We start from the raw sequence: 24,113 nt of genomic DNA, 5'->3' as shown, positions 1-24,113 counted from the left end.
CATGGAGAGAGATGAAAGACACTAGGAGTATTTTTCTTACATTCCAGTGTAAGTAGAATAGCGAAGTACATACCTGAGACGTTTCCAAACACAACACACATCTATTTACATATTTGATTTCAGTGGTGATACATAATAACCTGGGATTTCATTCAAAGGATCCTGATGGGGATTTGAAAGGAGTTCTTCTTCCCTGAATGTTCACAAAATAACTGCTGAAAGCTGAAGGGCCTTTTGTTGGCAGATAAATTCACAGAGAGGCTGGAGACAGTTTCCCTGTGCTGAAAATCCCCTCTGTGCTTGCAATTGTGGGGGTAAATTCCTGGCCCTTTTGAAAGTGTTGGGAATGTTTGGTCGGTGGCTTCAGTGGGACCAAAACTTTACTCAGGTTTTGGAGAGGCTTTGATATCTTTGTAACTTGTTCTAATGCCTGTTGACAGACACAGCAGCTTTCCTGTTAGCTTGTCGTACACCTTCCTTGCAGAAAAGGATCAGTCAGCTTCTCTTGGGAATGCACGGTCATGGGCTTGCTGTGATGGCATCCAGTGCAGAAGTGAGGGACACATCTGAAGATGTGTTTTTCTCTCTCACTATTAAAATTGCAGTGTTGTATATGTGGCAGTGAGATTAGAGGGGGTTTATGTGTGAGAGAGCAAGCAGTTGTGCTGTTCCTTTACCCCATATGTTTTAACTTGCCACAAGATTAAGACTTCTTTGTTGAGAAACAAAGATAGCAATAGGGTTTGTGTTTACATTCCCTCTCTGGCTCCCCTGCATGACAGGTGATGTTTAAAGAGGACTTCGAGAAGAGGAGAATTGAGGTCAGACCTTTCAGACTTCCTAAAATGCCCGGAGATTTGTGTATGTGAAAGATGGTCTGGAAGGGAAAATTCAGCATTTGCTGTTCTCCTGAATAATCCCAAATAATTAAGTTACCCCAATTAAGCGTTGCTCAAATGGCTCAAAATTTAGACCTGAGACCAGCTCTCATGTGATGCGTCAGTGCTGTTCGCATTACCCAGCCCGTGTTTCAGCGTGGACGCGGGAAAGCAAGCCAACAGCCTGGAAAGCTTTGAAGGCAGGCAGAGGGAGGAGGGTCTGGTGAGTTCACATGGTGGAACTTTTCCTCAGGAAGTTCACATTCAAGCAGTCATAAAGGCGGGGGCAGAAAGTGTCTGTTGAGCAGGTATTGTCATGTGAGGTTTAGCCCTGTTTCCATCTACTCCAGCTTTTGCAAATAGGGAAAGGAAATACCAGGTGTGGGGCGGTACTGTGTGTGCTACTTTGTCTCTAGAGGGTCTGTCCAGGGCAGGGACGTTGTGCTCCTTTTAAAGAAACAGTATTTGGCAGTGGTGACGCCAAGTATGCCTGGGTTGGAGGTCTGGTCTTGTGTTCTTGAAAGGGGCTGGGCAGTTTCCCCTTTCATCTTAGCCAGAGGTTTCAGTGATTTCAACAGGCTTGTGATTCTCCTCCAGCTTCAGAAGTTTGGATTCAGGCAGTTTATTTGAGGCTCAGTGTTTAGTCAGGTTCTTCTATGCATTAATGTTCAGTTTGTTTTATAGCAGAAGTGGTCTTCTGGGCAGCCTTTGCTTTCTTCAGAGTTGCAGAAGAAAAGTGCACTTTCCTAAAGTGCACTTTCACTCAACAGAACACACTCTCAGAACAGGGGAATTTGTAAAGGACCAGGATTGTGTCTCAGAGTTGCCTCATGTCTGCCCTGTGGTGGTAAAGTAGTTAAAAGTTTTTGCAGTCTCTGTGCTGATTTACCTCACCATACATCTCCATCCCCTTGCAGCAGGAGTGTGTGAAGCAGCAGTGCCTCCCTGTCATTCGCAGGAGAATGATCCTGGGGACTTCGATGCTTTTGGTCATCTTCTCAGATAAAGCAGAATGCTCCTGCAGCTTTTCTCTTTGGTAATAAATTTGACTCTCCTTTGCCTTTTGGGTGATGGAATAGCTGGGAACCTTTTTCAAAAGGGGTTCATTTTGGGCATCTGCTCAGACTCTTGGTGTTGCACCTCATAGGAGGTGAACAAACATATGTGATGTTGGCCTGGTTTTTATTTTCGTGTAAGAGAGGGAGGAGAGAAGAAGCCATCACTGATTGTTCAGGATAGATATTTTTTCTTCTTTCTTTCTGGTTGCTGTGAGTAGTATGGATTTTTTCATGCTAAATGTTGTTTTGGACTGAGTGTACAAAAACTAGTAGCTTGAAAATAATCGTGAAAGGGTGGTAGAGAGAGAAAGTCCAGTGGAATAAAGGATCTCAATAAGGCCTTTCTGGCTGATAAGAAACACTTAAATCAGACAATTCAGTGATACAGGAAAATTACAGCCCTTCTTACAATGGTCTGCATACCAAATTAACATTTAAAGCAGTCAGTTTCAGCTGCAGCGTTTAAACACACTTGAGATTAAACTTGCAACATGATTTCACCCAGCCCAGGGAGGACAACTACAAAAAAAAAAAAAAAAAAAAAAAAAAAAAAAAAAAAATTAAAATGAGTTGTATTGTTACAGCCTGAAAACAGCAATGGTACCTCTTCTAGGCAAGGTTTGTTGCCCTCTGTAAGACTCACATCCAGCTCCAATGTGCCAATAGGGATGAAGTGACACAAATTAGGAGCATGTAGTAAGATGCCCTTCTCTTTGCATCTCTGTGGTGACCCACAAAGCCAGGACTTAAACCTGTTTTGTACAAGAGTCCTATGCAGCAGCTTTGCTACCCTGCTAACAATTACTTGAGTTTTATTTTACTACTTGTCTTTGAGAACTTTAAACCTAAACTTAAATTTAAACTTAATCCTGTGATTCTCCAGGGGATAATTACAGTGTCTCAGAATCCTTACTGTGCCAGCTGCATTTTGACCCAAAGATGACTGCAGGATGTTTTTCACCATTACAGAATTTGAAAGTACAAAAGACAATTATGTAAGAGTGTTGTCAGAGTCCTTCAAACTCCAGAGCAATAGGAATACCTTGAGGGAATGAATTATTTGGGTAACTGGAAACCAGACTACCACATCACTTTGCTGTTGAGGTCATTGCTTTGGCTAGTCATCTTTTGATTCAGGCTTGGTGAAGCAGTGAGGAAGTAGCAGCAGAACCAGAAGGCTCTTGTCAGATTTTAAGTAAGGAACACATACTTTCACAAACGTGGCTTCTGAAAATTCCCTCTTTGCCTCACTGTGCCTGTCTTTTCAATCTGGAGTGTCCTGGGGTTGTTTACTTTGCATACATTGTCATACATCTTAAGTGTGTTTCAGAAGAGGAATAGCAAGTCGTTCCACAGTGGAAAACATGTCACAAAATCTGGTAATTAGGTAGTTACTGTTTTCTAAACCCACTGTGTTCCCACTGGGTTTTTTCTGGTTTTCAGTGCACTGTCCCTCCTCAGTAGCAAATGGTTGATGACAGATAAAAGGTAATACCTCAGAGGCAGCTTTGTAGATAAAAACTGGAGTATTGGAGCAAGTCCCTTACACTAATTTTGCACTGTCTGACTTTGAAGCCTTGCTGCAAGAGCCTGGAAGCGATGCCTGAGGGAAGAACGGCACAAGTGTTGTGTCCAAGAGCACTGAGCAGCTAGTGGTTGTGCTCATAGCTTAGTGTCATAGTGGACAGAGTTTCAGAGCTAATGGCAAGCTGATGTATGACTGATTTATCCTTGAGGGGGCAGTCCCAATTCCTGGATATGACCTGTGGCTTCCATTATTTGGTCTCCTTTGATTGCAGAGAGGCTGTATCCAGCAGGATTTTGCAGTCACATCAGGGTCAGGAGGGGTGAGCAGAGTGATTATTATGGGCTTTGGGAGCCCAGATGCATTAAACAAGTTTTTAATTTATTGGAGAGACTTTCCCTGGAAAAGAGGAGAGGATTTGTGGCCCAAGTGCGCCTGACAGGAAGGATGGGATCCTGCTGGAAAGATGTGCTGTCACAGCTGACAAGCTGTTCATCCTTCCAGCGCATGCTGCTTCACTTACCGTGTCTGCATGTCCTTGGAGGCAGCCTGACCCAGCTCCTGGCAGGGACCCCAAAGCCGAGCAGGGAGAGAAATTCACACAGAGGGAGAAACGATGTCACATTATGCTGCTTGTTAGAAAAAAACCCATAGAATTTGCTATCAGTGAGCTGAAATCTAAACAGCCTAAATGGTCCTAATAGTTAGAGAGGTTAGGGAAGCTTGCCAGAGCGTGGAAATCATAACAACTGCATTTAATAACAATCAAGCTACTCTTATAAATATTTGCATGTGCTGCTTCAAAGCCTACTACACGGTCATTCATGTACTGCAGTTAGAAAGATGAGGAGGGAAAAAATAAAAGAGAGCGAGAAGAAAGGGGCACTCCGTGTTTTGTAGCTGCCATAATAAAGAATGGGCAAAGCACCAGAAAGAAAAGAAAAAGGAAAAGAAACCCTCCAAAGTTTAATAAACACAAAAGGGAATAAAAATAAATCTTTGGAGCATTTATTACAAGCCCTTGATGGAAGGATTAGATTGAAGCTCTCAGCCTTTCCAGTGTGGGTGTATGTGTGAAGGCGGCCTGTCTGGCCTCTTCCAATGAGAAAAGAAAAGTTGTTTACATTTCCTAACTTGGGCTGTGCATGTAATTGATTTCTTTTTGTTTCAATAGCAGAAATGAAAATTCAGAGGAGAAAAAAAGCCTCATTTGGATACAATTGAATTTAGGTCTTTTTCCTCGCCAGAACGAAAGCACAACTCTCAGAAGAGCTGTGTCAAACAGAGTGTTTTGTTTCTTCTGAAATGTCAGTACATGCAGTACTTGGGAGGAAAGCTGTGGAAATGCAGGGCTTAGTTCATCAAACACAACTGCGCAAGGCAGAAGTGTCATCCTTCTATGCAGGTTGTTCCCAATTTGGGGAATATCTTCAGCATGAAACAAACTTTCTATCCCCCTTTCAGTTTCAGGGTGCTTGACTACATCTTGCTCTCCTCTCCGGTGCTCCTAGGGGCCTGCGTGCTGTTTTGGATGCTTGGTCAGAGAATATGTTCAGTCTCTCCCGTTGACAGTGTTCCAGCCTGGAGCAATGCTGAAGACTGTGGTGGGATAGGTCTCCTGCACCACTCCCATTGGTGCTTTTCTGCTTTGTCAGAGCAGGGCTGCTTTCTGTCCAGATTGCTGGCACAGAAGCCTGAAGGATGCTGGACATCGAACAAAGTCAGTAGGAGGCACAGAAACCACAGTGTCCTTATGCACTTAATCACTCACATACCAGAGTACGTTTGAACCTGGCAGCTCAGACTGCCCCATGTAAGCAGCTGATGAAGTTTCAGCTTGCTCAAGGCAGAAAAAAAAAAAAGGGTAAACTTGTGATGCTCAGTGTTTAGCAGCCTTAAGGGAGGAGGAGGATGGATGCTGCCTTCACCTTCTCCAACTGTGTTGTGTAACTCTTGTCTCAGCTGTGATGATTGTGATTGTGATTATTACAGCTGGAAGTCTTCAGGTTTTTTTGGAGGGTTGATTTAATGAGTAATTTAAAAATGATAAAAATGGAACCTTTCATTGCATTTACTATTCTCTCTCCCACCAAAACAAAAGAAACCTGTGTTTTCCTAGCTCCAGGAAACATACTGATTTAATTCCACTCATTAATGATAATAGTTCAAAGAATACTTCAGGAGTCTAGTCTGCAGCAGGGTAACTGTGTTTGCAGACTAGCTTGGTCAGAGTCATCCTGGCATCTGCTGGAGTCATGGGGCCAAAACCAGAGGGAAGTGCAGAGGTATCCAGCTGAGTCTGAATTGATACAACTGTCAGGTTAAGGTGGAGTCACAAAGAAAGATGAATTGCAGCATCTGAGATCACTTAAAGGCTAATCCAAAACCTTGTAGACTCCATAGGGTTCTTACCATTCCTTTAAAGAGACTTGCAAGTCTCATTTCTCAGTTTTTATGTTGATTAATTTTCACATAAACCCCAATTCTGCAGTCAGCCATTCCTTCTTTTTTTCATCTGTCCATGAATAATGCCTTTTCCTCAGTTGACTTCCTGTGGATACTGTCATGAATGATAAAGAAATCAAATTTCTTATGTGGGTTTTTGCATATAAAGATGTAAAACTATCTTACAAGAGAGACGAAGCTTCTGTAAGACAAGAATTTCTTCTTACTCATAGAGGGTGTCCCATCCCTGCCTTCCAGTGGAAAACTAATACTTGTTTACGGTGTGTGCAAATACACATATGCAAAGACAAAAATGGGCACACTGAAAGAGTATTCATTCTCTGTCTTCCTTATATATGAAAGAGAGAAAAAATGTAAATGCAGGAATGGCTTGGGAATATCCACTCAGATACATAAGCAGAGATTTGTAATATACAGTATCTAAAATAAAGAAACTGGAGAGAAGGCCTACAAATACAGCACAAGAAAGTTCTAGGAATAAGAAGCTAAATATAAAACAAACTGACAGTTAAATAGGACTTTTCAATCTAAAATAAAGTCAGGATGGACAGGGTTTGTTTGTGCCAGGGCAAGTGAATGCTGCTGGTTTGGCTTGTCCACAGTGAACAAAATGGTAGGTTGATGCCTCAAACAAATGACAGGGAAGGACAACTTACAACTCATCCTGGAAGCATCAATCTTATATATACATATTATGATGCCAAATTATATTCCTAGTAGGATTAGGTTTGGCTGCAGAACAAGTAGTAGTCTCGGAGTTTCCTACAGCAGGAAAAATAAATTGAAGATACTGTTTCTCTCTTAGAGGAGGATATAATCTCTGAACCAAGTAGCTTTTATAAGAATTTGCAGAATGTATCAAGCTCATAGTTGCTATACAGTAAAGCGTCTCTCAGAAGCCCTTCATTTGGTATTTTGAGAGACTCTAGCACTGATGTGTTGCTGATGGGAGAGAGGAGGAGCTTTGGTGTAGGAGTAATTTGCATCTGTTTGCCTTTGAGTTCTCACTGTGAGATTGTAGCTGTTTCCTGTCAATAAGCATGTTAGCCAAGAATGGTGATGATGATGCCTGGGGGGTTATTTTCAAGCGCTGCAGATGTGAAAATCTGAGAACCTTTTTTTTCGTTTTCTTAATTAAAAGGAATCATAAGGAAGTCTGGGGCTTCCTGTTCATAGTTGTACCTGTTTGATCATACTGAGGGTCTGCTTTGGGAAGTACTCTTTCAGAGGATTTTTTGAAGTGTTTTGAGAACTTGTCATCTCTCACTTACAATGCCTCTGCAGTTGAGGCCGATATTATTTCTTTATCATCAAAGATTTTCTCATTTTTATTAAGTAGTCAGTTTTAACTTACTCAAAGAGCTACAGGTGGGTTATTAAATATGTAAATGTGAGAACCCCTGTGCTTCCTCAGCTGAAAATGCCTCCCCAAACCCCCAAATACAATTTTCCTCTTTTTTTTTTTTTTTAATTTATCCACTTCAGTTTTCACATGGTAAGAGAAGAAACCGTTCCCTTGGTTTGAACAAAGATTTTTATGAGGCCTTAAAGTAATTTCATCTCCTCTCCGAGGAGTTTGGGTGTCAGGCAGGGGTGCTGCAGGCAAATTTCTCCTGGTGCTGCTGCTCTGGACAGTGTGGAAGGGCCTTAGGTGATGACTGAAGCCCTTAGGGTTGCCTGGGTTGTGTAAAAGTGCCTTGCTGCTTACGCTTAGTCAGGGTTTACCACCGAGAAGGAGAAACATTGTTTTGAAACCTAAACTGAGATATCTAACACTGCTATTGAAGACTTGAGTGCATTTTTCTGGTTTTTTTCTGCTTTTCCCCAATATATAGTAAGGGGTGGTTATGTTTATGGCTTTTACTGCTTCCAAATGGTCAAAATTCATATAATCCTGTTTATAATGTCTACTGTCTGCTTGCCTTTTCCCTTTGTTTTTCCTTCCTCTTCTCTTCCAGCCCTCATCACTATAATCAGAATGCCTATTTTGTTCCAAAAATATCCTTTAATAACTAGGTATGGAACAAAATCTGAAGCTGGCTAATTCATGCTCCATATTCTGGGGGAAGTGGGTTTCAGAGAACATATAGATCAGATGAGCTGCTGTTATGTGTTGTCTTAGCAGATCCCTGTGAACTCTCTGCAAGCTTGAAGGCATTTACCTTATACCAACTGCTATATTTTTCTCTCAGTTCATAAATATTCATGATTTTCTACCAGTTGGCTAAAAGAGGGGAGGTTTAAATGCATGACCTGAAATAGAGTTGAAAGTAGTTGTTAATCTCTATTAATATGGCAGTCTTACAAAAAACACATGGGGTTGATTTTTTTGAATTTTTATTAAATTGTTAATAGTACTAAATTGACCACTGGAAACTGAATCATGGTTCAGATATTTTCCTGATTGAGGCTGCCTTGTATTAAAGTGTTTGAAGGAACAACATCATTTTATCATCAAAACAAGTGATAAAACCACCCTGCTTTCTTGCAGACGCCATCCCGCCGAGCTATTACAGCCTTTACTTCCGGATCGTCAGATTTGACGTCTCAGCGATGGAGAAGAACGCCTCCAACTTGGTGAAGGCTGAGTTCAGGGTCTTCCGCCTGCAGAACTCCAAGGCGCGCGTCTCGGAGCAGCGGATAGAGCTGTACCAGGTACGGCGGCACCTCAGACCTGTCAGCTGCCCACCTGGCTGCTGCCAACCCATCCAGCAGGCAGCACAAACGGTGGGGAGAAGCAGCTGAGTCCCCTCTCTCCAAAGCAGCCTTTCCCTAGAAAGGACTTCACTCAAAGTCATACGAAGCTGAAATGTGCAAACTTTCTCTTGCAGTTGAGCCTCAGGACTCCAGGGTTTTGAGCCAGCACGGTGCCCAGGTGGCCAAGAGGGCCACTGGCATGCTGGCTTGTATCAGCAATAGTGTGGCCAGCAGGACCAGGGCAGTGATTTTCCCTCTCTACTCAGCCCTGGTGAGGTCACATCTCAAATCCTGTGTCCAGTTTTTCAGTCCATTCCAGTCCCTCACTGCAAGGAAAAAGTTGAGGTGCTGGAGCATGTCCAGAGAAGGGCAGCAAAGCTGGGCAAGGGTTTAGAGAGAGAGTCCTATGAGGAGCAGCTGGGGGAGCTGAGGATGTTTAACCTGGAGAAAAGGAGGCTCCGGGCAGACCTTTCGCTCCCTACAACTGCCTGAAAGGAGGGTGCAGCCGGGTGGGGATTGGCCTCTCCTCCTGTGCAACCAGCAACAGGACAAGAGGAAATGGTCTCAAGCTGCACCATGGGAGGTTCAGGTTGGACATCAGGAAGAATTCCTTCACTGAAAGGATTGTCAAGTATCGGAACAGGCTGCCCAGGGAAGTGGTAGAGTCACCACCCCTGGAAGAGTTCAAGAAATGACTGGACCTGGCACTTGGTGCCCTGGATCAGTTGACATGGTGGTGTTTGGTCAAGGGTTGGACTCCGTGATCTTGGAGGTCTTTTCCAACCTTAGTGATTCTGTGATTCTGTGATTTTATGTTTCAGCATATAAAAAAACTGTGAGAGAACAGGACATCAAAAAAGTTGTCCCCAGGATGTCTGTCTCCCAACACCTGATCTGAACTGTAGTTTACATGGAAGTCAAATTCCTCTCTCTCGCCCGTGTTCAGGAGAAGCTTTTGTAGCTTTCCTTGTAGCAATGACATTATAACTTAAAGCTTAGCAGTTTCAAACCTGGCTTCTGTATAGTAGTCCAGGGGTTGAGGCAAGGGAGTGGACAATTCAGGGATTGTGGAGTGAGTAAGAAAATGCCCCATGACTCTTTCACTCTTGAGTGTTGACAAGATTTATATCATTTAATCTTTAAGTATTTTAGAGCCTTTAACCTCACTTAACACAGAGTCTGTGCGTTTGTGCAAATACTGTCTAGAGCATATTTCATCTAAAGCGTCGTTCAGTTCACTGAGAAACACAGCAACTAAAAGGGGCCCAGCTATTAGCGGTTTTATACTGAGTAAAACTCGTGGTTGTTCCAGCAACCTGTGACATGCTCTGCTGAAAACCCTGATGGATAGGATACCACCTTGTAAAAGGGTATGGAGCCCCTCTTTAGCTCTGTCCTTGCTGCCTGTGTTAGCTGTGCTTGGGCACTGTCCTGGGCTTGCAGCACTGTAGAGTCCTGCTCAGATCCAGTGGGTGCAAATTTGTGTGGGTGCAAATTTCTCCCTCACGTTGAATGTTCACCTTTTTCCTGCCTGGACTGGCCCAGTGGAAGCCAAATGTGCTGCAGAGAGAGGGGGCAGTTTGGGTTCACGTGCTTGCTGAAGTGACAGTAAAAGCCAGTCATGGAGGCCGATAGCAGGAAAAGTGCATTGGTCTGTTTAGATGTTGTTTAAACATAGGGAAAGCTTAATTCCCATTTGAATGTGGTTCAGGTCCACAGGTGGTCACTGGGGGCTGTGACCTGACTGCCTTCCTTTCCAAGAACAGGATGGCAGAAAAGTTGAGTAAATAACGTGTTATTTGTTAAAAGGGAAAGCTAGGAATGTCTGTTGAGAATCACTGGTGTTGCCTGTATAGAACAGCCATCCCAGAGAAATACACTGTGAGTCCCAGTGATGCTGCCACAGCAGCCTGCTGGAAACAATTGTATATTCTGGCTTGACCTCACTGTTCAGACATCCTAAAAGGAGTTGATGGCATCTCTGGGCTTTCTGTTGTTCTACTTTTGAGAGCTGTTAGTCAGCCACCTGAAAAGAATATGGCTGTGATTGCCTGAGCTCAGTTCATTGCCTTTCCGTGTTTGAGGAACATGGGGCATAAAGGGTTCAGCAGAGGTAGGGAAGAAAGGGCCTTTGCTTGGCTGGGATTTTGCCTTGTGATGAGAAACAGCTGGGGTTTACTTGAAAGAGTTTGACTCCAGCAAGCCTGTGCCCATGGAAATGACTGACACCTGCATCCAGGGCAGGTACTTGGGACCCTGGATAAATATATGGCTGGTGAGTAAGGCAGTTTCTTTTTTAGGCTGGGTGGAGCATACTAAGTGAAGTGTTAGGTGAGTAGTGAGTGCAGGTTATTGTAGGATTAGATCTTTTCTCCACCAAGTAAGAGGCAAGCCAGAGGCAGCATGCCCTGTGTGTTTGTGCCAGGTATATTTTAGGCATGTTACTTTGCTCCTTTGCCTGTAGAGAGGCAAGCTGTCTCTGGATCATTTCCCTTTGGTCATGTTTATTTCTTGCAATCTTGTATGCAGCTCTTCCTAAAACCTTGTACGGGGGTATTACAGCTCTGTGGTGGGCAGTCTGAACTGCATGGGTTGCTTGGCAGCAGCTCTTCTGCAGGAGCATGAGAGTCCCCAGATGTTGCTGCAACTGATCTCCATCACAGCACGTGAGGTTAGGATGCAGTGTTTAACAGGAAAAGCAAAAGCAGGGAAAAACTGGAGAGAAGGGACTGAAGAGGCTTTTGGGTCCCTTCCAGCTTGAGATATTCTGTGATTCTATGGTGTATTGTAAAACAGTGCTATAGAAAGCATCCTAAAACTTAACATATGAATTCTGGAGATTAGAAAGATGAAAATCTATGCAGATGAAGGTGAAGAAGGATGGGAGGGGGAGGCATTGGTGCCACAGTGGTGCTGGAGGAGCTTCAGAGTTGTGTATTGATGTATTGAGAATGCAGATAGAGTTGTCTAGCGGTGAATGAAGGTACGAACAGGGGAGGTAAAAGGGGAGAGGAAGATCCTCCTTTCAGTGAGGGAGGCAAATATGTTCTGTAAGGGCTGAAGACTTAGACAGATATCTGACTCCAGCATGAAAAGCCATGCACGGAGAGTGAGCCTTGCAGAGGAGATTGCTAGTGGAGTTGGCATGAGCAGCTGCCGCTCCTCCTCTGTGCATGAGCTTTGCTTCCTGTCTTGTGACATACATGCTGGGCTTGCCAGGGCTGTTGTGCCCAGAAGGAACAGTATGGTTTTTCATCTTGCATAAGCAACATTTAATTATTAGGGGTTTTTTTCTCCTCCAACCAAGTTTCAGGTTGCCTAGTCTTTTGCTTTGTTGTGGAGTTCTTCTTAATGCGGGTTTTTGAAATTCCTCTCATACCTGCAGTTTCAAGGATGGTTATTCCTTTGTCCCCTTGTCTTTCTCAGTCAAGTAGGAGGAGAGGGGAAGAAGTCTTCTGGAGAGTATTGGAGCTCTCTTGCAGTTCACTGAGGTGGTAGCTGTCCCTGAACATGTGCACATCTCCTAACTACCCTCCGAGAGCTTTCTGATGTAGTCCAGCAGCAGTTTAGTAGTAGCATATATACCACTGGAGCAGAAGGGACAGCAGTACTCTAAAGGACTATTTTAGGAACAGCTAGAGACAGATGTGCAGGGTAAATTGAAAAAATAAGCAAGCAGAATATAAATATTTTGTTTCTCTGCCTGATTCTTTCTTTGTGTGGTCCTCTGACCTTACAGATCTACCCCTTAAAAATGAAAGAAGAAATGCAAAACTGCACCTTTTCAGCTAAGCTTTCCTCAGGCTGTACTTGGCTCCCTTTTCCAAACCACATCAGAAAGGGACTTTGTGTTTTCCTACAGCCCTTGTTTGCACTGACTCCAGGAAGGCAGTCTGGGGCTGCTTGGCATGGTGAGCCAGGGCTGTGGCCCCTTGTTCCCGGCCCCTAGCGCAGCAGCAGCAGCAGGACCCTGTTCCACCTCGCAGGCTGAGCTGGAGCAGAGAGCACCCCATCGTATTTATGCTGGGAGTGAGTGGTTGTGAATCTGTTTGCCAGGTTTTCTGCCATCTGGATTTCTCCAGGCAGTGAGTCCTAGAGATTAATTCTCATGGAGGTGCCCTGGATGCATCCACAAAGCCAGTGGGCAAGTAGTAATCCCTGTGCGCAGAAAAAGTCTGTTTTCACCCAGAATGCTTCTCTTGGTATTTAAGGATTAGTCAGCCACATCTGTGTGTTCCTGCACAGATGGGAAGTGCAGTGCACATACTAAGTAGTCTTAGGATGGAAAATAATAAAACTCACTGAAGTAGGAATTAAGTTACTTTTATAAGGCTGGTATAAAAGCTCCTGTCTCTTCTTGGCTCTGATTAAGTGAAGCTGCAGAGAATTAAATTCTTTAAAGGCACTATCTTTTCTGTTGTTTCTTCTGCCTGAAAGGGAGGCTTAATCTGATGGTTATACTGCTGATCATCAGCACGTTGGCGAGTGGGAAGCCGGAGGGAAGGAAGGAAGCGGCGTGACCTCAGACAAGCCGCGCTTCTCCCGTCCTTCCACTGCGCCATGCTCGCTCAATGTGCTTCCCAACGTGCACCAAGACTTCAGAAAATATTAAGAGGATAAAGTGCTTTTGGGGAAAGGAGGAGGAATAATATTAAATAAACAAGTTTAAGCATCCTCCGGTGGCCCTTGCTATGTTTTTAAAGATTTATGCCAAATGCAGGCTTTATTGGAATTTGATCAGATAAAGCTCAGTTGTTATGGGAATGTCTTTGTTCATCAGTTTTCTTGCCTGCTTTGAAGACTTCATCACATCTTTCTTTTATTAAGGTGCTTCTGTATTTATTCATAAAGTCCCTGCACCCTTCAAAAAAAACCCTTGTCTTTTATGAATAAGCATTCCAAAAAATAAATAGGCACCACTGCAAAGCAGAACTAGTGGAAACCCTTACAGGGTGAAAAGACACCCTTCAGAGAGTATTGTGGTATTGGGTTTAAGGTATTTTTATTACATACAGGAAGTCAAACAATAACAAGTAATAATTACTTCCTATGGAAGCAGTGCCATGTTTTGTTAACACATCATAAAGCATCACAAAAAATGCAGCTGAAGTGCTGTGTTTTATTGTCATTGTTATCTGAGGCTGCTCTGGGTGGGGGTACCTGAGAGACACTGGATGGGAGGGATGTCCCACAGGATGTATCAGAGCACAGGGTTGGGGCAAATGAACAGTGCCAGGTTAAAGCTGGGGGGACACATCAGATTGCAGTGAAGAATTTGAAGCAAACAGGAGCAGACCTTTGGTCATTCCGTGTTATGGAGATTCCAGTTCATGTCAAGAGCTCCTGTGGAGCTTGCTCGGGGTCTAGAAAGAACTGTCTGTGGTCTAGGCAGTGGTAACCCCTGCTTATTCCAGGGCCTCTCTCCCTGCTTGGAGGTATGAGGAGGAAGATGCTGTGGAACATATTACCCCATTATGAGTCAGATTTAAATTTAAACCACAGTCGGTTGTTCAAATACTTTCAATTCAGACAGTGTTTTGTCTTGTTTTTCAGTTGGGGAATACGTTTAGAGTGAGCTACTATAGATTTGGGCCAAATCTCTGTGGTGCAAATCTGAGGCAATTTACACTGACTGCAACAAAGATCCTTCAGGCTGATCTCCGTATAATCAGGAGCAGAGGGGCCTTGCTCTCTTTTCTTGCCAAAAAGTGCCGTCTCTAATGCCACGGAAGAAAATACCATGAAGCAGGATTTGTGGCTGTGAGCTGGCGCAGCATGTCTGTATTACAGATGTCACCTGGGGCATTTGGTTATAATTGCCTGCCATCACTGTGACCCACATCTAAAGTAGGGCATTTGGATCTCACAGTTTATGTATTGCTGTCCTGAAACCATTCTCCTGCATTCTGAAAGGTTACCAGGTTTTGTTGAATGGCAAATGTACAGTGTTCTTTGAAGCGCCAAACTCAGTATAAAGCGTGGACGTAATAGCTTTCTACTTTACCAACCTCCTTCTCTTTCCCTCAGCAAAGGGGGAAAACTGCTCAGGGTCAGAGGAAGTTAATTTACAGTACATTTCAGTTGAATTGCTGTTTTCTCCTTGTTTCAGAATTCCTTTTTCTGGTTCCAAATACTGTATGCCCTGCAAAAAGATGTCAGTACATTGGAGACCATGTATAGAGTACCTTCAGAAAATACTCTGTGAGCATGAGGGGGAAGTATTTATGGCTGCATCACCTTCACTGCAATTTGAGACCCTATCTTGGATGCAGCCACCTCTTGCCAGGAACAGAGCAGTTACTGAAGATGACTTGAAGAAATATATAATATCCCCATCAGCTCCTGGCAAGGGCCAGTGTGTGCTTCCCAGCTGGACTCTGCCACATGTAGAAATGTGGGCCATGGATGGATGTATTGCCATTTGTGGTGTATGTACATAGTCAGAGGCGTGGCAGTGTAGGCCATGGGTTAGAAAACAACTGCTAGGGTTGGGTTCCTGCTCTTTGGGCTAGGGTTTGTTGGGATAGCCAAGCCTACGTTATGCTGGGACACGAGCAAGTTTGAACCAAGCAGCTCAGCGTGGTAGTTACTGGGCTGAGGAACATCAAGTTGGCTTGATGGCCGTGTGCTAGAGAGCCTGTTGGAGAGGGAAGGGTGGTGTTCCTGTTGTGGGCAGGTGTAGGAAACAATGTGAAGCTTTGTTGGAGAGAAGCCTACGTGAAGAAGAATAGATGATGGGAGAAAGTGGAGGAGGATGGGAGTGGTTTGGGTGGAAGCCTGTAGGTGGTGGGAAGAGAAAACCACAATGAGAATTGTGAGTTATGGGGAGCAATGCAGGCAAGAGGAAGGGAAGAAAGAGGAGGGACTTGCAGAAGAAGACAACATCTTGGAAGAAGTAGTATGTCCAAATATTCATTTAGCCAAGAAAGCTGCATGCCAAAATGTTGTAGTAAAATGCACGTGAAGATGAGATGTGACTGTCAGGGACAGGACCGAGGAAGAGAAACGGGCTTAGGAGACCTGTGTATTAAGGGGAGATGAACACAGGAGTACCCTGCAGGATCCAGGAGATTTGGCTAGAGGACAGGAGAACCCACTCTGTTTCTGTTGACTTTGGCTCCTCTTTGTTGATATTTTAATAAAACATAACGTGCCTTTGGCAAGTTAAAGCTAAATGCTAGATAAGTTTACGGGATTTTTTTGTTTTGCTTCATTTTATATAAAATCTTTCTTTGGAGCTATCTTAAAATCTCCCAAATGGCAGGAAATTGCCCTCAATATTTCAGAATCTTCCAGGAGAAGGACCCCAGACCCTCCGTTCTTGTTTATTGCTTATACAATGCAGTCTTCCTGCCTGCTTAAACATAAATCAGGCTGGATGGCCTCGGGGCCCTGTCCCCAACTTACACTGCACATGTATCTTCAGTATCAGGAGGAAGGCCCTGCTTGGGGAACAAATGAAGAGGAAATCCCTTCCCAGGATCCATTCTCTTCCCAGAGATCATCCCCTTACCGCAGGGTGATGCAATGAGTCAGTCACAGTGATTCCATGACATACTTGACTTCCCCTCCCTTTCTGACCTGCTTAAGTGCTTATCTCTTTACCCCCCTCACACTTCACCTTCTTTTACCTTTAAGTGAGCAGCAGCCAACACTGTAAGAGACTCCTTCTGCAGCTGTAGCCCATCCAGATATAAAAGAGGTTGGGTTATGTGTGCAATATGTTCTTTTTATTTGCAAGTTTGCATGAAGAACGTGTCTGGCAAGTTCTGAGCAGATGGATCAGAGCTATGGGTTTTTTACAAACTTTGGCAAGTATTCCATACCTTTCTTTGTATTTTGGCAGGAACTCTGCATCTCATATACTAGTCTCTTGAAGATTCTGCCCTCAGTTTGAGCCTGATTCGGAGACCGCTGCAAGTAATGGAAGGACTTCATTGATATGCAGGGGGACTGTAAAGGCCTTTTAACTCCATAGCACTGAAGGCAGAGTCTGAATCACTCCCTTGCACAAGTGGCTACAAGAAGAGCTTGAAAACTCACACTGACAATTTTTTTAAAAAATACACAGCTGGTCTCTTGCACTTAGAAGGAGCTAGGATTTTGATAGCCAGTAGATTCCCAATTATCTGGCAAAAGGTACTACATGGAAGCTTTGCACTTTACACCATATGTTTTCACATATAATGAGTAAGAAACTGGAGAGGTTCGCAACAGAGTCAAGGATTTGCTTTTCCTGTGTCCAAGATAGGATCAAAGGCCTCAGATTTAACCAGGGAATGAGAAAGGATTGATAATTAGCATGGTCATTTTTTAAGTTTCAGAAAGAGCTGGCTGAAGTCCCTGAGGGCTGTTCGAGGAGACCTTTGAAATCTGGAGCCAGACAGTGAGTGAATCTTTCAGTAGGGTGAATAGTATGTAAGAATTTGGAAGCAACAAGCAGCTGCCTATGCAGACCTTGGGAATCTGATCATTCCAGTGTAGAGAGTTAGGCTGGAGTTCCCTGCAGTTTCTTCTAGTTCAGAAAAAGTTATCCTAAATGACAGTTTTCAGCCATGGTGTGCATAGCTGAACTTATCTCTGCTCTCATGTTAACCAGCATAAGCACATAATTTACCCCTGGATCTCATTGTTCAGGCTTATTTACTTTGAGCTTACAAGTACAAGTCAGGTTATTTCCATTATTTGTAAAAGGGCCCTGAAGTTCCAATGGAAATCATGCATAATGACTGATAAGTAAGAGAAAGAGCAGTGAGCCTGCCAAGATGTTGTAATACAGAAGAACATCACATGAGTCTGAAATGACAGAGAAGGGAAGGGAAGGAAGGAAGTTATCAGGGGGCCAACAGCATCTGGAGGTAGGAGATCAGACAGTCCAGAATGAATGGAGAGGAAAAACAGATTAATAGCAGGTTTTCACAAGATAATGCCATATTTACTGCTATTCAGTGACTGCAGAGCCCACACTGACAGCAGTGCCCATTTCAAGTTCCAGGGCAATGCAGGAGACAGGATAGATATTTTTTAAATGGCCATATGACTCTGTTTGGAAAGTTCATCAACTTGTTTAAAGAAACTGTAAGTCACCAAAAATATTTCCAGAGAGCTGGTGACCATAATTCTCAAACCCAGCTATCAAATGCTCCTCTTGTTGCTGAAGCTTGGCCTCTGATGGGTGCCCAGGGTTTTCTTGGCTGCAGCAGATGTATGTCATTGATGCATCAGCCTGTGTATCATCACTGCTGAACCACATTCAGGGCTTTTTTTTGTTTGCTTGCTGAGGAGGTGGTGAATTTATTAGCCAAAACTATTCCACTGTAAATTATACTTAATTGTAATTTTCCTATTCTTCTGCATCTGATTGTGGTGGCAGTAGAAGACTAGAAGTAGTTATTGGCTGGAACACCAAATCTTAAATGAACTAAGCAAGTTGCTGTTCTGGAGCTGTAGTTACTTGAAAGAACCAGTGTATCTTCATGTCAAATTTTTTCCTTTTAGCCCTGTAATGAGTCATGAAGACAGGCTGTTCTGGCGTCTGGTGTCAGTGGTTATTGTCTAGAATACATACACTAATGTGTTGATTCAGTTATCCCCTGCTTTAGCTGCCTAAATATATGAGCGGGGGAGTAGGTGAAGGAAACTTTGAGCAAAATAATTATGTTTCTTTTAACAGAGTCTTGGGGTTAGGAGTTTTCTTGGTTTTATTTTTGAACCAGTTCAGTTACACTGATGCTGAGTGCTGCTGCTCTGCTCATGTCAGCTTCTGATACGCCCCATTCCTTAAAGAAGTCATGTTTCTGCTAATTTTTCAAACATTCTGCTTTGTTTGTTATCATGAATTATGTAGTGTTCTCAGTGTACTTTACAGTTTATAAAATACAGACTAGGATAATCCTTATCCTTATTTTTACACTCAGAACTGTGTGATAGTTTCTTGAGGGTATAAACATCTGTGCCTATAAATAAACAGTTTCATCCTCCAGTATTTTAATGAAGATTTCAGCTACTTGATACTTAAATTTTTTAAAAATATATCTGTTAATGCTTTCCAGTTAGTCTGAAAAATAAGCATAGCAAGTGACAGAAGTAATTTAGAAATCAGTATTTTCTGGAAACTCCTCATTCTTCTGAAACCAGTTTGTGACAAAACTAAAATTTTTCACTGCTGAATGCCCTGGTCATGGTGATTTGGGATATGCTTTCAAGATAACATCATGGGTCAGCCTCCTCTAATGGATGAAGAGGAGCAGAGACAAGTCCCTGCCGGCCAAGCAGAGGTTCTCCCCCAGAAGACTGAGCAGAACAAAGAGTAGATTTCAACAGGATTTGTAAAATACCAGAAATCTGGCAGGCCTGATGAGGGTGGCATGTGAGTGCTGTCATCACCAAGATCCCCAGCTGGGCTTCCTAAACATATGGAGCTGTACAAACAAGAGCAATGCTTTGTTTGCATCTGGCTTCTTCATGAGCCATTTCCTGCAATTAACTGCATTATTCATTTGTTCATGTGTTTGTTTCACCTTGATCTGCTGGCAGTAACTGCATGTATGTGATATCTAGAGACCCTTCATGGGTATTTGTAAGATACTTTTTTTCCCCAGGTGTTTTCAAGAAGCCTCAGAATTGAAAAAAGGTATATGAGGGGTAGGTTAGGAGTAGGCATAGAAAATGGTAGGTAGAAGGCAGTGTGCGAGACACTTGGTCGAGGGAAGATTAACAAGATTTTTGGTTGTTTGTTTTCCTGTGGAAGGGAGGAATCAGGTACAAAAATGGGGTAGAAAAACCCTGAAATTGTTCTTAGAATTTAGAGCATTGCTACTGAATGAAAATGACTCTGCATACTGGTCTAGAAGTTTGGTGGATCACCTTTTGGTAACACTTCTCCCTGTTCAGCTCATCCCGATGGCATGTGGTCATATGCATTTGTTCCCTGTGTAATCACTTACTGAAACAGCAGCGCTACATTATCACTCTGAGGGAAGCAAGACCAAGTAAGCAGCTATCCCTGGGCAGGCATCCCCACATCCAGAACCTGGGTTTGTTGGCTTTGAGCTCTCTCTGGGGCACATGTGAAGGTGTGCATGCTCACACCCGCACGAGCGCAGCTGTCGTGCATCAGCAGCTGCTTGTGCGTGCAGGTGTTGGGATGTGTCGCTCCTCAGTGAGGGAGGTGGGGCTGCCTGTGTGGAAACTCTGTCTCCTGCTCATGCAAATGACGGGATGTGTGTCTCTGCATGCAGTGGGTGATGCACAGGATTCCCCCACCAGAAAACCCTAGCCTTCCACGTCATGGCCTGTAGTCAGACCAAACTCCTTCTACCTCTTTATGAGGGAGTGTTTGGGTAAGCTGCCAGAAGGAAATAAGAAAGGATTAAAGGGGAAGTTTAACTCAGTTGACTTTCTCTTCTCTGGATTTTCTTTTCCCCCCCTTGCCTTCTGTTAATATTTTTAGTGCACTGAAAACTTGTGCACAAAGGCTTTCTTTTAGCTCCTGCAGGTACAAGCTGTGCAGCAGCAGTTCTGATAGCAGTGTTTGATGTGGTTGTGATGGGCCAAGCATGAAGGTGAGGTGGTGTTTATAGGTAAGGCAAGGCAATGTTTATAGGTGAAGGTAGTATCTCTTCTAAGACCAATCAGTGTGGTTGGAAGAAGTAGACAAGCTCAAGCACAAAAGCTGCAAGGCACAGAAAAGGCTTTTATTCTTTTTTGAAACTAAATTAGTTGATCTAGTAGGAAGAAAGGATTGGAAACACTGAAAGAGAAGCTTTGCATTGAGGATACAGGCTTGAGGGTGTATTGGAAGTAAAAGGTTTGTTGCTGATGGGAAAGGTTAAAACCAGAAATGTAGGGCAAAGTAAAAAGAAGCGAACCAAAGGGGGGAAATGGCAGAGAGAACCTAAAATGCTTATTTCATGTAGTAATTTCTGGAAGACTCATTTGAAGAATATATTGTAGCTGTAAAAATTTCTGAGAGATTCCTACAAAAAGGCCGCTTTGTTTACCACTGTATAGAGCGCAATTGCTTCAGTGTGGATGGAAATAGAATGCAGTGTAGGAAAAAAAATCAGATTATTTTGTGGAAGAAAATGGACTCTGAGGATCCAGCCTAAGATTTTCTCTTCCATTAGCTTTCCACACTTGCAACAATGTAAGAGAAAAAGCAGGGAAGATGGAAATGGTGAGGCTAGAAGATCATTCTTGCTTACAAGTACTCAGGTTGTTGAGATCATTCATCACCCTCACACTATAAAGATACTTAACCCAAGAGAAGGAGATTGAAGTTAATTTCACTAAATGTGACGTTCATCTCACTTAACAGCCTTTTGCTTAAGAACTGCCAGTGCCTGTTTAACCCATGATGTCAATTGTGGAAATTATCTCATACTTAGTTTGTGACTTTTTACCTCATTATTCATAATTTTCTTCCTGAACATGCTGCATAAACAACATGGAGAGAAACTTTACTTTCAGATATTGTAGGTACCACAGGATGGATGATATCCAGCTCTTTCAATCCACAGCATCCATCCTGTCCCATAGTGCCATACAGTTCTGAAACCTGCCAACACTTTGCTTGTCGTTCAGCTCAACAGTGAGGATGGATTTTCCTTGTATCGTTGGATATGTGCAGTGATGATTTCTGGTACTTTTACAAATGCCTTTCATTCCAGGTACATGCTGCCAGCCCTTGACTGTGTCTTTTGGTAGCAAATGGGGTAAAGACTGGGATAAATACATGTTATTTTTGATACCAAGGCACTGCTGTGAATTCAGAATATGTCTAAGACCAATTATAGTTAACATCAGGAGATTGCTTTTGGCACATCACTTACTTTTAGTCCTTACATCACTGCCAAAACTGAGGTATGCAGTTTCTGGAGTCTTTGGAAAGATATGACTGTGCAGAAAGGAAGACAAATGAGCCAAGTTCTTGTGTCCCATTTGCCTCACACATCCCCCCCCCCCCAGCCCCAACACATCTTTGCAGAATGACAGCTGCATTACATCCTCAGAAACACTTGACCTGATAAAGACCAAAGGGAAGGCAAAGTTATATTTGTACTTCTCTGGGACTTTCCCAGCATTGATTACTGATTCTCTCATCCCTCTGGCACTTCTGAGCAATGGTAGTCCCCTTGCTGCTGCCAGACTCTCTGTAAACAGTTGTTCAGACACTTTGTTTGAAGGTTACCTCATAAAAAGGAGTCCCAATGTTCACTGTTTGAGTGCCCTTAGTTTCTGCTGGGGAACTCAGCATCGCCTACTAGGGGCCCTTAGTAATCTTCTGGACTTGAACCAACATCTTCTCACAGCTTTTTGCTAAATGTGTTGATCAGAAAGAAGACAAGGAGCTTGTCGTGTTGCTGTTCTTTTCATAAGACAAATGTTACTGTAGGAGACACGGTGTTGGCGTTTGAGAGATCCAGAATTGCCTTGCAATAAATAGGGAGAATCTACATGCTGACTCCACATGCTGGACAGAATCTGAGCTTTCCAAGCCTGTTTAATTACAAAAAGCCTGATTTTATCATGATGACATAGTTTCACACCTCTTTTGAAATATTTTTCTTTACATGTATTATGCGTTTTCATGATTTTATTACAGCAGTGCTTGCTAGATGTCAGGTTGTTCTGGGCTGAGAAAATAGGAGGAAACAATGAGGTGTTGTCAGTTACTCATTTGGAGATGGACTTGGATGCTTAAAGAAAGGAAAAACCCGAAACAATATATGAAGTTGCACAGCTGGCATGCCAAAAGTTACAAAGTGATGTTATTGCGTGGTATCTTGGTTGGAGTTGACTTAATGTTGCATGGCATTCCAGATCCCTGCATCACAAAACTATCAGCAGAGTAATAACCAGAAAACCAGACACCTGTTAACAGCCAAAAGTCCCAATTTTTTTTTGTCCTAGAGTTAGGCTAAATAATAGCAGGCTATGCTTGTATGTGGGAAGGCACTCACTGAATTGTTTGCCTGGGAGGAAGACTGTGGGCACTTGAAATTCTAGTCATGCAGGGCCTGGGTTTCTTTTCTACAGGTATTTTTTATTGCTTGGTCAGTAGAAGCTTTGCTGAAGCGTTCAACACAAATACAAATACAGCTGGCATCAAAGTCTGGATGGAAGCAGCCTCACCTGTTGTACAAATCTGTGTGTGGCCATCAGTTTAATGTGTGATTAGTACCTGTAGTGAGAGGGAAGGCTGGAAGCGGGAATAAGGCAATACCATACAGGTTAGTTATAGGGGAGCAGTGTGGTATCTTCGGTGTACAGACTACACTGTACAGCCTGGACTTTGGCATCTTATGCTTTAGCCAGTGTAAGTATTACTGAAGAAGGTCAAATAGCTGCTTCTGATGATTACTGTGATGTCTTGACCCCTTGTATTACAGGATAAGTTTTCAGGGCAGTTCTTTTTGTGTGGTTTCTCTCATGAGAAATATTTCTATATGTGACGGTGTGTTTTGACTCGGAGCGCAAGCTGATTTCATTAGGGTGTTTGTATATGGTTCTTCTCCTTACACACCTTAAGAAGATTCTTTCTGAAAATGTGCATGAATGTTCATCTGCTGCACAGAGGTTTCAGCTGTAATAGTTTTTTGTGCTATTTTGTAATGTTAGTGGTCCATTTTAAAAGCAACCAGGTAAATATTAACCTGTAGGCAATCTTATTTGTTGTTTCTTGCAGGTTTTAAAATCTAAAGAATTATCGTCACCAGGACAGCGCTATATTGACAGCAAAGTAGTTAAAACAAGAGCTGAAGGAGAATGGTTGTCTTTTGATGTCACTGAGGCTGTACACGAGTGGCTCCATCACAGAGGTGACAAAAAGTGCTCTTTGCCTTCCCTCCTGCCCCACCTGCTCCTCCATTAACTCAGGAGTATTTCGGAGTCATTCCACATGTAAAAACCAACTCCACTCACTTTTATGTTTTGCAGACAGGAATCTTGGATTTAAGATAAGCTTACATTGTCCGTGCTGTACCTTCGTGCCTTCCAATAATTATATCATCCCAAATAAAAGTGAGGAGCTTGAAGCAAGATTTGCAGGTAATGATAGAAAAAACCCCCAACTTTTAAAAACGTTGTGGCACCCACTAATTGAGGAAGGAAACAAAATCTGTTTCTGCCTCCTAAAAGGCGTTCAGCTGATGAAAACTTGCTCATTTGAGAATCATGATTCTCAGCTGGTAGGAAATGGTACTAGAGACACAAAGGGTAGAACTATATCACCTGAACAATTCTATAATCAGATGTCATGAATAAGCTGTCTCATTCCACGCATGCAGCTTCGATTCTTTAAGAGTCTCTGTTACAGTTTGCAGCATGCACACAGGATATACACACAATTTTGGATTTAGTGAAGACTGTTGCACAGTTTGCCGTCCACTACTGGATAGTAGTGAGACAATAGCTCAGTAGTTTCAAAATAAACCCTTTGTTCTCCATCATAGTACTGTAATGAGTCAGACTTATTAGGAAAGATTG

The 24,113-nt window shown here is 43.0% G+C and overlaps 1 protein-coding gene across 1 annotated transcript in view; it reads left to right on the top strand.

The window, feature by feature from the left end:
• TGFB2 (transforming growth factor beta 2) overlaps positions 1–24,113 on the top strand; it is a 60,690-nt gene that overhangs the window by 29,010 nt on the left and 7,567 nt on the right. The window contains exons 2-4 of the mRNA XM_042051664.1: positions 8,419–8,582; positions 23,314–23,446; positions 23,565–23,675. Of these exons, the coding sequence (XP_041907598.1) occupies positions 8,419–8,582; positions 23,314–23,446; positions 23,565–23,675 (408 nt within the window). The remainder of the gene's footprint in view (positions 1–8,418; positions 8,583–23,313; positions 23,447–23,564; positions 23,676–24,113) is intronic.

Source organism: Corvus kubaryi, unplaced genomic scaffold, assembly GCF_017639235.1.
Source record: "Corvus kubaryi isolate FWS band 111438036 unplaced genomic scaffold, C.kubaryi_AGA036_p1.0 76, whole genome shotgun sequence".
Taxonomy (NCBI): Eukaryota; Metazoa; Chordata; class Aves; order Passeriformes; family Corvidae; genus Corvus; species Corvus kubaryi.
The sequence above is the reverse complement of the archived record's forward strand: the minus strand, read 5'-3'. Positions and strand labels throughout refer to the sequence as shown.